We start from the raw sequence: 12,190 nt of genomic DNA, 5'->3' as shown, positions 1-12,190 counted from the left end.
TTCTGCTAACGTGAATGATTGTTTTCCAGAAAGTAGTCAGACTCCGTGTATTTGAACGGAAAAGGAGGTAACAGCCGCAAAAATATTAGTCGCAATATTTTACTACAGTTAACGCCGATGTCCGATTGTCAAAGAACAGAAATACTAAATTGAATAGATGATTGATGAGCTAACGTTACGGCGATGGAGTTAGCCAAACCGCTAGCGGCTATTAACTAAGTTAAGCTAACGTTGGATAAGCTACAAGGTACAAGGTAGATTTTTTATAATAGTTAAGGGGTCTCACTGCCTGGGGAATGAAGCTGTTCCGTAGTCTGGTGGTACGGCAGCGGATACTTCTGAATCTTTTGCCAGATGGCAGCAGGGTGACAGATTGTTGCTGCGATGCAAAAATTTGTGTTACACACGATGTCAACAACATGCTAGGATGCATCATCCGGAAAGAGGAGGGGGCGGGAACTTCACGTACGTCATCAAATGCTCAGCAGAGTCAACCAATCACAGCAGCGCGTAGTTTCTGGCAGATTTTATTTATTTATTTATGTATTTATTTATTTATTTAATACGGAGGACTTCAGCTTTATCTGACTGCATCGATTCATATAGTAACTATATAACTGTAAAAAAACAAAAAAAACCCCCAAAAAAACATCCATTTGTTTAACCACTTCAGTAATTTGTTCAGTTGAACCTGAAAGAGAAATGATATTAAGAGCTGAATGTGCTGAATGTACCAGGAGTTACTGATGGCACAATGATGAGTGTCGCTGCCCTGTAACTTCATGACACCCGTTGACATTTACTCAAGTAATCTAGCTGGTTAGTTACAGTCGGAGGTAGCTTTACTTGAGTATTTCTATTTGATCCTGTTTTATAATTCCGCTTCATTACATTTCAGCGGTAAATATTGAATTTTCGACTACAACACATTTATTTGAGTCTAGGAGACCGATAAACCGAAAAAAATCTGATAAAAATTTTACGCTGCTGTGATTGGTTGATTCTGCCGTGAGCATTTAATGACATGCAGCGAAGATCCCGCCCCCCCACTTTCCAGATAATCCAGGCTACACACTTGTCACTTTGCAGCAAATTTTGCAAACACTTTGTTTGCCTTACCTTTGAACAATGTCGACATTCTTGTTTACCTTCACTACATTGAGAACACAACTTGACACAAAACATACACTTTGCTCTGTTTATCTGAGGTTCAGGTAATAAGAGAAAATGCACATTTACACCATGTACATGGTTTGGCTATTTTTAAGTTATAACTGCATAAACACTGCAGGAAAATCACATTTTCTGATGCCTCTCTGTGGATTTCTATTAGCAGGATGACCATGTGCATGGGGTAGCTGCAGGAAATGTGATTGGTTTGTGGCGCGTTCGAGGGAGGGGCTCAGCGATAACTCAGTTATTTTACTAAAAATGGGTTAAATCAATAAGTATAATGTGAAAGAGGTCACAGATTAGACCTGTAATTATCAGGTGTACACAAATTACTAATGAATTCCAATTTTTCTATCTTTCTCTATATCTGCCTAGTGTACAAATATGCAAATGTTCTTTGCAACTTTGGTATATCAACTTAAACCACAACAAAACAACTACACAAACAAAACAAGAAACATACAAAACCAGTTAATGCTGGTTTACTCAACACTTCTCTGACAGTCTTACAACCAGGATTTCTGAGAGTGAGTCAATGAGTTAGAACGATCCTGCACCACCTATGACAGGCTATCACATGGTTTGGATTCTTTTACAGAATTTACATAATTTCTTGGAAATAAAACAAGTTTATTAATATTTAACACCCACCAAGAAGACCATCTTTCAGCTGGCAAGTTTTCATTTTCTACTTCCTGTACAATCCAATAGAAAATACAAATAAAAATTTCCCAATGACCACAAACAACACCATGTTGTTGTATGCATTTTCTTTAATTCTCAAATACGCTTGTCCTAAATCAAGAGCCACTGTACAGAAAGAGCCATAAAATTCTACAAAGCCAGTACAAAGCAATGAGGTTTTTTAAATTTCCTCAAAGAACTGCTACACTGTAAGAAATCAAGGAAAACTTTCAAGATGAGCCCACAAAAGATAATCTAAATGCAAACAAATATATGGTCACAACAAACACCTAAGTACAACAAACATTTCATTACCACCAATACATAGCATCTACCAGGGGTGTTTCTTGGATTTATGGCCATTGGGGTCTTAGCCTGGACCTCTGTCGGGGGGTCTGGGAGGATTCTCCCCCTAGTATTTTTTTGATAAACATGGCCTATTTTGATGTTTTGTCATGCACTCTGGCACCTTATTTACCCTTAAAAACATTTTACTTCCCAGATTAATTATGAGACCTGATTAAAAAATATATTAGAAGTTGTTAGTAATTTCTATTGAGTAGGAACAGAGTACTTTTCAACTGCTATCATTTAAAAAATGTATTGACTAGAGCTGTAATAATAGTATGTATTTACATGAACAGTGGTGTATGAACAGAGTAACAGATTATTAAATCTGGGAGTTTTTTTTTATCATTATTAGGCCTTTAATATGAAACATATATATTGCCTACATATTTTAACATTCAGGGCTGAAGCCTCGGATGCCCAGGCCTAACAACGCTACTGACATATTCCACTAGTTCTATACCCATTGCACCTTTTTTAAAACTATTTTGTTTTCTTATAAATTTGTATTATACCTACTGAAAACACAAGAGAAATTTAATGAGAAGTAAAACCTGCCGAATTACTCGGTCAGTGGTAAATTTACTGGTCCTGTTCATGTGTAGAGGTGAGATTTGCACACATCAAGGAATCAAAAGCATCAGTGCGAGTAGGAGGATGAGGACTGGAGAACAGGCCAAACCAGCAGAGAAACCAAAAACACTGCAGCAGGAGGAAAAGAACAGCTTAAATAAATGAAGACAGAGGACATTTCACACATAGCCCCTAGCGCTTTGAAATAGGCCCCACCACAACTAACTTCAAAGGTTGTTGTAATAAACAATGGTTTATGCACTCTGTAGTTGCAGTGCAATTTATGTTTACTTATTGCACCCTTATTTAAAATGCAATTTTATAGATATTTGTTTTTTGCTTAATATGGACATACAGACCTGCCCCCCACCCCAACATCATCAAATTAAACTTTTCAAACCTGCTGAATTCACAACTAACAAGATGCTGCAAGTGTAACCTCTGTAAGTAAATCTGAATACCTGTCATCATCTGTTGTTTGAGGTTGACTGGTGGTGGTTGCTGGAGGAGTAGTGGGTACAATCCTGTAAAAGGCATAGCATCATTTGAAAAGAAAATCAAATTACTCAAAGTTTGGTTTTGAAATGAGAAGTTGTTTCAGTGGTGAAAGTTTACCAAACATAATTTCCTACCGTGTTGAGCATGGGCCTTCATCATGATCTTTAGGATGATTAGGGCTCTTCACTGGGCTGACTTTAGGGCATGGTAGAGTACTTCCATTAACAACAGGAGTAAGATCTAGAAAAGCAAGAAAGCAAACTCCCAATTAAGTGTGGAGAAATGTTTCAAACAAGTTTGCTGTAGAATTTCGAGCAAAAGTTACATAATAAGGCACTAAACAAACAGAAAATTCACCCTGCCTTGAAAGCTGAAGACAAAAACGGCACTTCCCCCCTTGAGGAAGTCGTGGGTTTTCATTTCTTTAGCATAGGCAAAAAATCTTCTGCCAAGCAGAGGTCCGGCATAGATGGTCTCGCCATTTTCATCTACATATGGAGTGCCAGTCTTACGAGGATTGTCCCACCTGAAGGTACCTGTTTACAGAAAAAATATAGAACATTAAAGGTAAATAAAAGACAGGAAATGCTGATGATTTTTTAAGGCTTTCTACATGTTCTTTTACCATCAGAGAATCGACTTAGGTCACTTGTTATACTCCTCTGTTTGGACATCTGCAGCTGGATTTTGGGGTTCTGATCCAGCATTTCAAAGGTCACCTGCCTTTGCGGACAAGGCCACTTCAGCTTGTCATCATTTTCACCAGACAAGAGTTGCACAAATAATCCAAAATATGTCTTGTACAGCACGGCCCCGACTGCATAAGCATAGCCGCCTCTGGAGTATTGCCGAGAGCTGTATAGAGTGTATCCATACTTGCTAGTGTTCAAAAGGTTCTCAAAGTCATTAATCTGCATGGTTACATGTGGACATTCGATCTCGGACAGATTGATGTCATCAATTGAGAAGCCGCCTGAAGAGTCTCCCGCTCCTTTACGGACTTCAAACTCAACCCGAAAGGGCTTGGTGGCATCCAGGGAAACATGCTGGAGCTTCCAGTGAGTTGTTAGATAACCTAGAAGAACAGTTTTGTGATGAGTGAATCACATTTCTTGCATATTAATTGGTGCACTATAAGGTGCAGCTTTCAAAATCATTATATAGAACAGATGATACCAGACAATCATAAAGTTTGACATTACCAGTAATCTGTGCCATGAGGCGGCGGGTTCCTTTAGCGTCCCATTCATCTTGAAACTCTCTGATCCAGATGTTGAGCTGGTCCGTCGGGCTTCCACTATTGTAATAGTAGAACTGGAGACACTGGACATGACAATCCCGGTTGGGAGTCATTGTGTGGGTCTCCAGCCGGGCTGAGTCTCCCTCCTTACCCTTTGCTGTGCTAGCATGCATGAAGTAAGCTGCACCGTGACCTGCAATATTGTTGTTGAAAATGAAAGTGTTATGGTGGATCTTCATGTAATAAAAGTTAGTTAGAAAAAATAGTATTTTAGTGTCATAATAAAGAGATGTAATATGTGTATGGTGTAACTGGGCAGGCTTCCTATAGACTGTTTAAAATAAAAGATGTAGCTACATGTGACGTCATCACTTGGCTCTTGTGTTGAAGACTTAAATTTGGCATTTCGACCATGGGCATCTTGCATTTTTGGAGCCAGAAATTACCAAATTTGGACGAGAGGGTAGAGCGGTGGAGAAGTGAAGGATGGATCTGACTCTAGACTGTGTTGGCGCCACATAAACAACCGGTCACTCAAAGAGGCTGTGCCCTCAATTATGCATAACTTTAAGCCTTTCTGAAATGTAACTGGTGAGTTATAAAAGAAATCATCCTGTACAGTTATATAATAAATAAGCTATAGAGACCAAAACTGTTTTATGTGCCAGGCTGTAAGCATTATCCTTTCTGCTGTAAAGTTGGGCATTTTAATGGGATCTATGTGGATTAACACATTATTGGAACCAGCCTCAAGTGGCCATTTACAGAACTGTAGTTTTTTGTACTTAAGCGTTGACTTCATTTTTCGGCTCTGGAAGTTACCGCTTGATGGGAACAGGGAATATTGTGGCTCAAGGTCAATGCCCTAACTAACAGACAAGGACCCAAAATAATTGTCTTTAATTAAGCTTTTTGCAATAAACAATTGCACATTTTCTATTATGAAATCTTACCATGATCACCATTGCCATTAGGTAGAGTGGTATGGTCAGTCCTAGGACCCCCAAGAGCGGCTTTTACCATTTCCCAGCCACGGCCACTCTTTGAGCAGCCATTCATTTGACACATGGTCCCGTCAGAGAAGCTGCAGTGCATCTTAAATGCAATAGATGAGTCTGTAGGGATGAATGAAGATCACACGAATGAGGACTACTGATTGAACCCTGAAAGCCTATTTCTTTTTAAAAAGTCTATAAAAAACATATCACTAGACAATGTGTTATAGCTGCAATTTAAGCATAGGTAAGTAATTTATTTATTTTAAGTTTTGCACAGGAACCTTTTATGAACCCCTGAAATTGTTTTTGATGACACTCAGGCTAATGCCACAGCTTCATCTGTATGATATATTTTTCAGAAAGAAATGTTTTTATTAACACGCAATAGCATAGGCATAGGCATAGGCTTTGCTCCTCCAGTAAAGTCCTAATTGCTACTTGGAGTATTTTAGAGCTCCCTCCTCCAAATTAACTAAATATCAATTATAAGTCAAATACATGTTTTGCAGCTGCTTGAAGAGTAGTAGCAAAACAATAACACTGGTTGTTTGTTCAAACACTTAAAACACTAAAACTCTTGTCCTGCTGTGGCTTTATGAATAATGACTGTTTTCTGTCAGCTGCAAAGACAAAAATAGCCTGATGTTGTATCACTGCAAAAACTCTTTGGAGGGAGGTCATGGTGTATGGATGTCTCCTACCAACATTCAGCGCTGGCTTCGGATGACGATGCCCCTGATCTTTTTTCTGACCTTCAACATGCACTTTTAGCTCCCTATACCTGCTTCAAACTTTAACAAAAGAGGTGACAGTTACCCCCTTTTCCCATTAAATTTGGTGCCAGTTCTTGAACTGGTTCGATGCAGGGCACATTTATACCCCTTTTTCACCAACACGGAGCTGGTTCCGTACCTGTTTTTCAACTTTTCAATGAATTTTAACCAAATATAAATTGATTCAGAACCCTAAAAAGTTGGTTCTCAAATGAAACCAAAAATTAGTAGGTCTTCCTTGACATGAAGTGCAACCCATGACATCAGGTTTGAAAGAAGCGTGACACACCCACTGATGTCATCACAGTGTGCATCAGACAGAACGCATCAATATGGAGCTGCAATGACCCACTCCATGTTGGTGGAAAAGGTGGATAATGTTGATTTGAATCATTTTTAGAGCAGGCATTTTAGCAATTTTGTTAAATAATGACAATCAATGTCTAACTCTTGATCTTGGAGTCAGATTTTAAAACACACATGTTGGTCTTTTTTCGAAGGCAATGGTGAATTTAGATCCTGATTCCTGTTGTTTAAACACAGACAAGGTTCCTGAGTTGCTAAAAATCTACCTGTAAAAGTACCTGGGGTGGATATTTCATAATTACATTCCTAAGACTAAATTTGCTGAAAAATGGGACTGAGATGATGCAAACAATTACCCTTTTGTGGATTAGGGTTAGGGTATAAAATGTTCACACTGAATGGCATAACAGAAATAAACAAACACTTACTGCATTTGTAAAGGAGGTTCAGCTCGAGAACATCACTGGGACTCATTTCCCGTCTTTGACCAATAATGTCCTGGAACCGTGGGTCTTTTGTGATGATTGTCGACCCATTGCCATTGCTGAATGCATTTTTGCCATAGTGCATCACTGACAAGTAGTCGTATGGGACTCCTTGGGTGGTGCTGTAATCTTTGCTAACTTCCCTAAAATTAAATTCCATACCTAGATGACACATAAAAGCAGACCATCATTTATGGCATATTATAATTAAACAATTGAGAGCAGGATAGATTCTTAAAGCATAATTCACCAATCATTGTTAATTTTTTCTCAAACGTTTTTCAGGAATGCACTTATTGTGAATTTTTTTTAGCATAATGCCTCCTGAACAGAGGAAAACATTTTTGGTAGAATTTCTTTTGAAAGAGGTACAACACAGAGATGCACCATCAGTGATGAGGTTACAGGTGAAAAAGAAAATTAAGTACTGTTGGAAATATGTTACGTATTCATTAATTGTTTCAACAGGCATTAATACATCGTTTTTGACATCAGTTATGATTAACTTTTAAATACTGTTGATAATCCTCCCTTTAATTAACAATTACTAAATCAATGATAGGTTTATTGTTGCATAAATGTATTTGTGTCCAACCCTCTCTAGGTCCCTCATACACCTTGACATAATGGAATGTAAAGAACAAGAATAATACAATAAAAGTCTAAATGTAACCTGCTATGATGTTCTCAAATGCAATGGTCACATAATTATCTCGGTCATATCGGGACTGCTCGTGGTGGAAGCCCAAAGCATGGAGGAACTCATGTTCAACGGTCGAAAGTTCATCACAGTATCTCCCGATGGAGAGGACCTGTCCAGTGGAAGATACTCGGCCAATATATGAATAACATCTAGAACGGAAAAAGCACTCATCAGTAACAGCTCATCAAATTTATACCTTCATGTAACTGTATTCCCCAGGGTCCTCATTTATCAAAGCAAATGCAAAGCATGTTCAACATATGTGTTGAGTAAATTATCATAAACATACCCGCCTTTCTTTTGGACAGATATGTAATATTCCTCAGAGTCCCTTGGTTTGAAGTCAATGCATGACTTCAACCTGAACTGGTCGAAGGCTTTTAGGATGACTCCCTTAGCATTCAGCTCTTCCATTTTTCATGGGAATTGTGTTTTAAGGAAGAAAAAAAAAGAAAAGACACTTTAAATGTAGACAATTGATTAATGAGGTATTCTTGCTTGTGTACATTATTCTGAGACACTCTTAAAAATCTTTCCTTACGGTAGCTGTGTTACCATACGATGGGTTGGAACGATAATGACACAACAGCAGGCCAAATACCTTTGCTTTGCTATTTGACAACAGCCTCCAGCTGATTTTTGCAATTAATGACATTGACACATAACATATTTAACCTTACACCTTACACGCCCCGTAGGTGTGCTTCTCCCTAATACTGGCAAATATTTTAGGTTATAATGCCAGAAAAATCATATTTACCAAGGTCATTTTCCAAAACATATGGTACTGGGGATGTCCACAGTCTGTTTTCATTAACAATCGCACTCCTTAGCGTGTCCGGTTTCTGAGAAGATTTGTAAGAAATGTGTTTGGTGACGCACTCACACAAACACAAACACAAACACAAACACACACACACACACACACACACACACACACACACAATCACACATACATATTTATCATTCTAAAAATGAACTACGTTTGTGCTAAACTCACCTCCAGAATATCATCTGTCATGGAATCTTAGAAGAAAGCATTAAAAAGTGAATGGTTATGTTTATGTTTTTAACAAAGAAATAAGTTACTAATAGTTACCGACACTATGAAGCCACAACAAAGGTGCTCTGTCATATATGAGCTTCACAAAACAGACCACTTAATGAAATGAAAACTGTCATTTTTACCCTTGTTTGCCTCTATTATGTCCTTGTCTTCACCAATGTCTGTAAAAAAAAAAAAAAACATACAAGATGATAACTTATTAAGTAATATTGATTAAATAAAAAAACAGAGGTTAAATTTATCTTATGAAATAAAAACAAATGTTAAAAAAATGTAACTTACCAACTATGTCTCTAATCTGTAAAAAAACAAACAAACAAAAAAAAACATTTTTGATCACAAAAACATATACAGTGACACAAGGAACAACCTGCTTGTAGTCTATGAGTCGTTGATGTGTGCTCATCACTACTGTACTTACTATGCTGGTCTACAAGTAAAATGTACTGTACTCCAATTTGAAAACTGATGGCTATCTGAGCTCAGGAGTCCACAGTATTGCAAATGTGTCTTCAAACGTTCAACAAAATCCATACGTTATTAATGAATCACATTTTAGTTCATTAAAACGCCACAAAATCTGTAGCATAAAATAGCAAAAATTGACGTAAGTAGTACAAAAATATAGTAACGTACAAAAAGTACAAAAAAGTAGTAACTCTTACTGGTTTTCGGGTGAATGCTGATGAAACTGCCAAGTTTACAAAAAGAAAAACGAGGGCTTTCATCCTTGCAGTGTGTCTTGGACCAAACTGAAATTATTCAAGAGATTATATGAAAAAGCATGCAAAAGTCATAAATGCTAGTACTGAAATCCAATGAAGCAACTATATATTTATCATTTAACTTTATCTGAAAATTCTGTTTGTTTAATTTGTAAGGAAAAATTGGATAAAGATGCCCATCTGTGTTTACCTCCAGCCAGCTTGATGGTCCTTTCCTCAACTGCACTTGAAAAGCTTCGGCTGTGACAGGAGACTTTTAAGTGGCATGGCGACCTTCTCAGAAAACAAAACTTGTTTTACACTTTTCAGACAACTCTATGCAATTGTAGTCTTGTGACATTGTTTAAATTCTTTCCAAATACTCAAACAATTGCTGTTTTGGTTGCAGAGCTGTCAAGATAAAAATCTTCACTCATTGTCACCTGTTTTGTCAGTACCTTCACATGTCAGGTAATTACCATTTTTGTGAAGTGCATTCAAGTGTAATTCCTCTACTGCCAGAGAACAGTCCATACACCAGAACAAGTGTCATGCTGCTTCAGTTATTCTATTAACTTGAGCATTATTTTCACATGCTATGGTATGAAATTAGCTTCTTAATCATCACGTCACACTGCTGTGAACAGATTTCACAGTAAATGGAACTCTTACACTCTTAGAGTATTGCAGTAGACACAAGGAAGTTAAATGGTATTACAAGTATACACCACCAGCTACAAACCTGTCTTTAGAATTGTGGCTAGGATTTTTAAATGTACTAAATTCATCAAGATGATATCTGAATTAACAAGGCTGCCATCTCTTCAACAAAGACTCATTTCTAATTTTTTACCCTGACCCCTTGTTTTTAAATCCTTCTTTACCCCTCAGGTCATAGTTACAAGACTCCAATACGTTATCAGTATCATCTGCGTCATAGATGAAAAAGAACATTGCTTTATCAGCAGGTACCTTGCAGTGATCTGTAGACTAATTTTAGCAAACTGTGCTCCTATGTGAGCTACCCTACCACTCCTATGTGAGCTACCCTACCAGTCTGCACTGATATCAGAGAAGCAGTAACAAGTAAACAGCAACTTGGATGTTGATTTAGTTTTTAAAAATATGGGGATTTCTGGCATCAAAAAAAGACATTTTGGATATATGGGGACATTAAACCTTGGCAAAAATCTATTTAAATGAACTCCTGAAAACAAATTTGGTACAAAAGTAAACTGTGAAACACAAGACAATGAGCCATTACAATGGTCAATATACTAGGTTAACCTTGTAGTCTAACATTGCTTTTGAATAATGTGACGCAGACAATATTTGAGAAACATTATAAAAGATTGGTGTCATTGTACCACCTTTGATGTTTTTCCAGATAGTGCTTATGTAACCATCTCCGTCATATCTTGATTGTTCAGCCAAAGGCATAGAGAAACTCAAGCTCTACTGTAAAGGGAAAACTACATCACTCATCAACTGAAATACCTTGGTCATGCTTAACATGCTTTCAAACACAAGAGTAACACCTTTGGGGAGAAGAGGAGTGGCTTATAATACACAAAGGAAATCAATTTAGAGAGGAGGAAATTTAATTGATTATCTTTTGGGAGGTAAGCATATCTCTTTCTGACTGAACGGTACGATTAGTTCTGCAGAATGACTCCTTTAGCCCTCTGTTCTCATACAACGTCAAGATGAACGTTTTTCCACGACAGTTTATCCTCTGATTTGTTAATGCCTTATCAATGTATAAACAGTGATCAAGGAAAAGGGTCTGTTGACCATCACTCACCACTGTTGTCTTCTGATACATTTGGCACAGGCATGTCCCATGATGTCTTCCTACTCAAAATGACACTCCCTGCAATACTTGTTTGTGTCTTGATTCCCTAGGTCGAAATAAAGGCATTATAAATTAATAGTACCAAACTCAACATGCTGTCTTAAATAATATTCCATAATAGTCAAATAAATCCAAGCCTGGTTATTTATAGTATGTGCAGGATAATGTTCCCGTGGAGACATGAAAAAGGTCAATGATCACTTTAAAGGCTGTAATTGTGTAAACAGATTTATGTTTAAAAACCACTGTGTCTCCATCAAAATCAGAATGAGCAAAGAGAAGCAGCAGTCATTGTCTTTCATTTGGTGGGTGTCTGGTAGATTTTTACTTATTGTATCTCACACTTTCTTTGGGAATGTGAACATGAGTTGACTGAATTGAACCCAGCCGTGATAAAAGACAGTTGGCCCGTGCAACACAACATGTTGTTCAACGCACCGTTGTTACTGTTTAAATAAATATTTTGCTATATTTTGTTGGAGATAAATGCAGCCCAGGAACAAAGAAAGCCTGTTATCTCCTACAGTTACAGATAGTACAAAATACAAATACTTAAAGCACGCAATATAGAGCACTGCATCCATCCATCCACCTCTACTTTTTATATTTAGAATTTTTTATATTTGTTTTTTGTACTATCTGTAACATGAGGAGATATTGGTGTGCATGTAGTGTGCCATTGACAATGGCAACGCCCACTTGATTGTCCAGTCTTGCTTCAAATCTATTGGACTTCGTCAAGTTTGTCTTTGCTCTCTGTGCCTTTATTTATTTATTATCAATT

At 37.5% G+C, this 12,190-nt stretch overlaps 1 protein-coding gene across 5 annotated transcripts in view; it reads right to left on the bottom strand.

The window, feature by feature from the left end:
* Nucleotides 1-1,928: 1,928 nt before the first annotated feature.
* The window catches only part of LOC121945197 (meprin A subunit beta-like), a 55,355-nt gene continuing 45,093 nt past the window's right edge, over nt 1,929-12,190 (bottom strand). For all 5 annotated transcript variants that reach the window (XM_088084295.1, XM_088084296.1, XM_042489251.2 and 2 more), the window contains 17 exons: nt 11,356-11,452; nt 9,763-9,845; nt 9,513-9,599; nt 9,130-9,145; nt 8,970-9,008; nt 8,782-8,807; nt 8,542-8,626; nt 8,071-8,188; nt 7,752-7,930; nt 7,022-7,240; nt 5,470-5,631; nt 4,479-4,709; nt 3,902-4,351; nt 3,639-3,812; nt 3,411-3,516; nt 3,240-3,302; nt 1,929-2,907 (listed from right to left, as the gene is read on the bottom strand). In XM_088084295.1, coding sequence (XP_087940421.1) covers nt 2,829-2,907; nt 3,240-3,302; nt 3,411-3,516; nt 3,639-3,812; nt 3,902-4,351; nt 4,479-4,709; nt 5,470-5,631; nt 7,022-7,240; nt 7,752-7,930; nt 8,071-8,188; nt 8,542-8,626; nt 8,782-8,807; nt 8,970-9,008; nt 9,130-9,145; nt 9,513-9,575 — 2,010 coding nt within the window. In that variant the 5' untranslated portion in view covers nt 9,576-9,599; nt 9,763-9,845; nt 11,356-11,452 and the 3' untranslated portion in view covers nt 1,929-2,828. The remainder of the gene's footprint in view (nt 2,908-3,239; nt 3,303-3,410; nt 3,517-3,638; nt 3,813-3,901; nt 4,352-4,478; nt 4,710-5,469; nt 5,632-7,021; nt 7,241-7,751; nt 7,931-8,070; nt 8,189-8,541; nt 8,627-8,781; nt 8,808-8,969; nt 9,009-9,129; nt 9,146-9,512; nt 9,600-9,762; nt 9,846-11,355; nt 11,453-12,190) is intronic.

This window comes from Plectropomus leopardus, chromosome 11 (assembly GCF_026936395.1).
Source record: "Plectropomus leopardus strain MGB_pleo_1.0 chromosome 11, ASM2693639v1, whole genome shotgun sequence".
Lineage (NCBI taxonomy): Eukaryota > Metazoa > Chordata > Actinopteri > Perciformes > Serranidae > Plectropomus > Plectropomus leopardus.
This window is presented reverse-complemented; position numbering and strand designations above follow the sequence as displayed.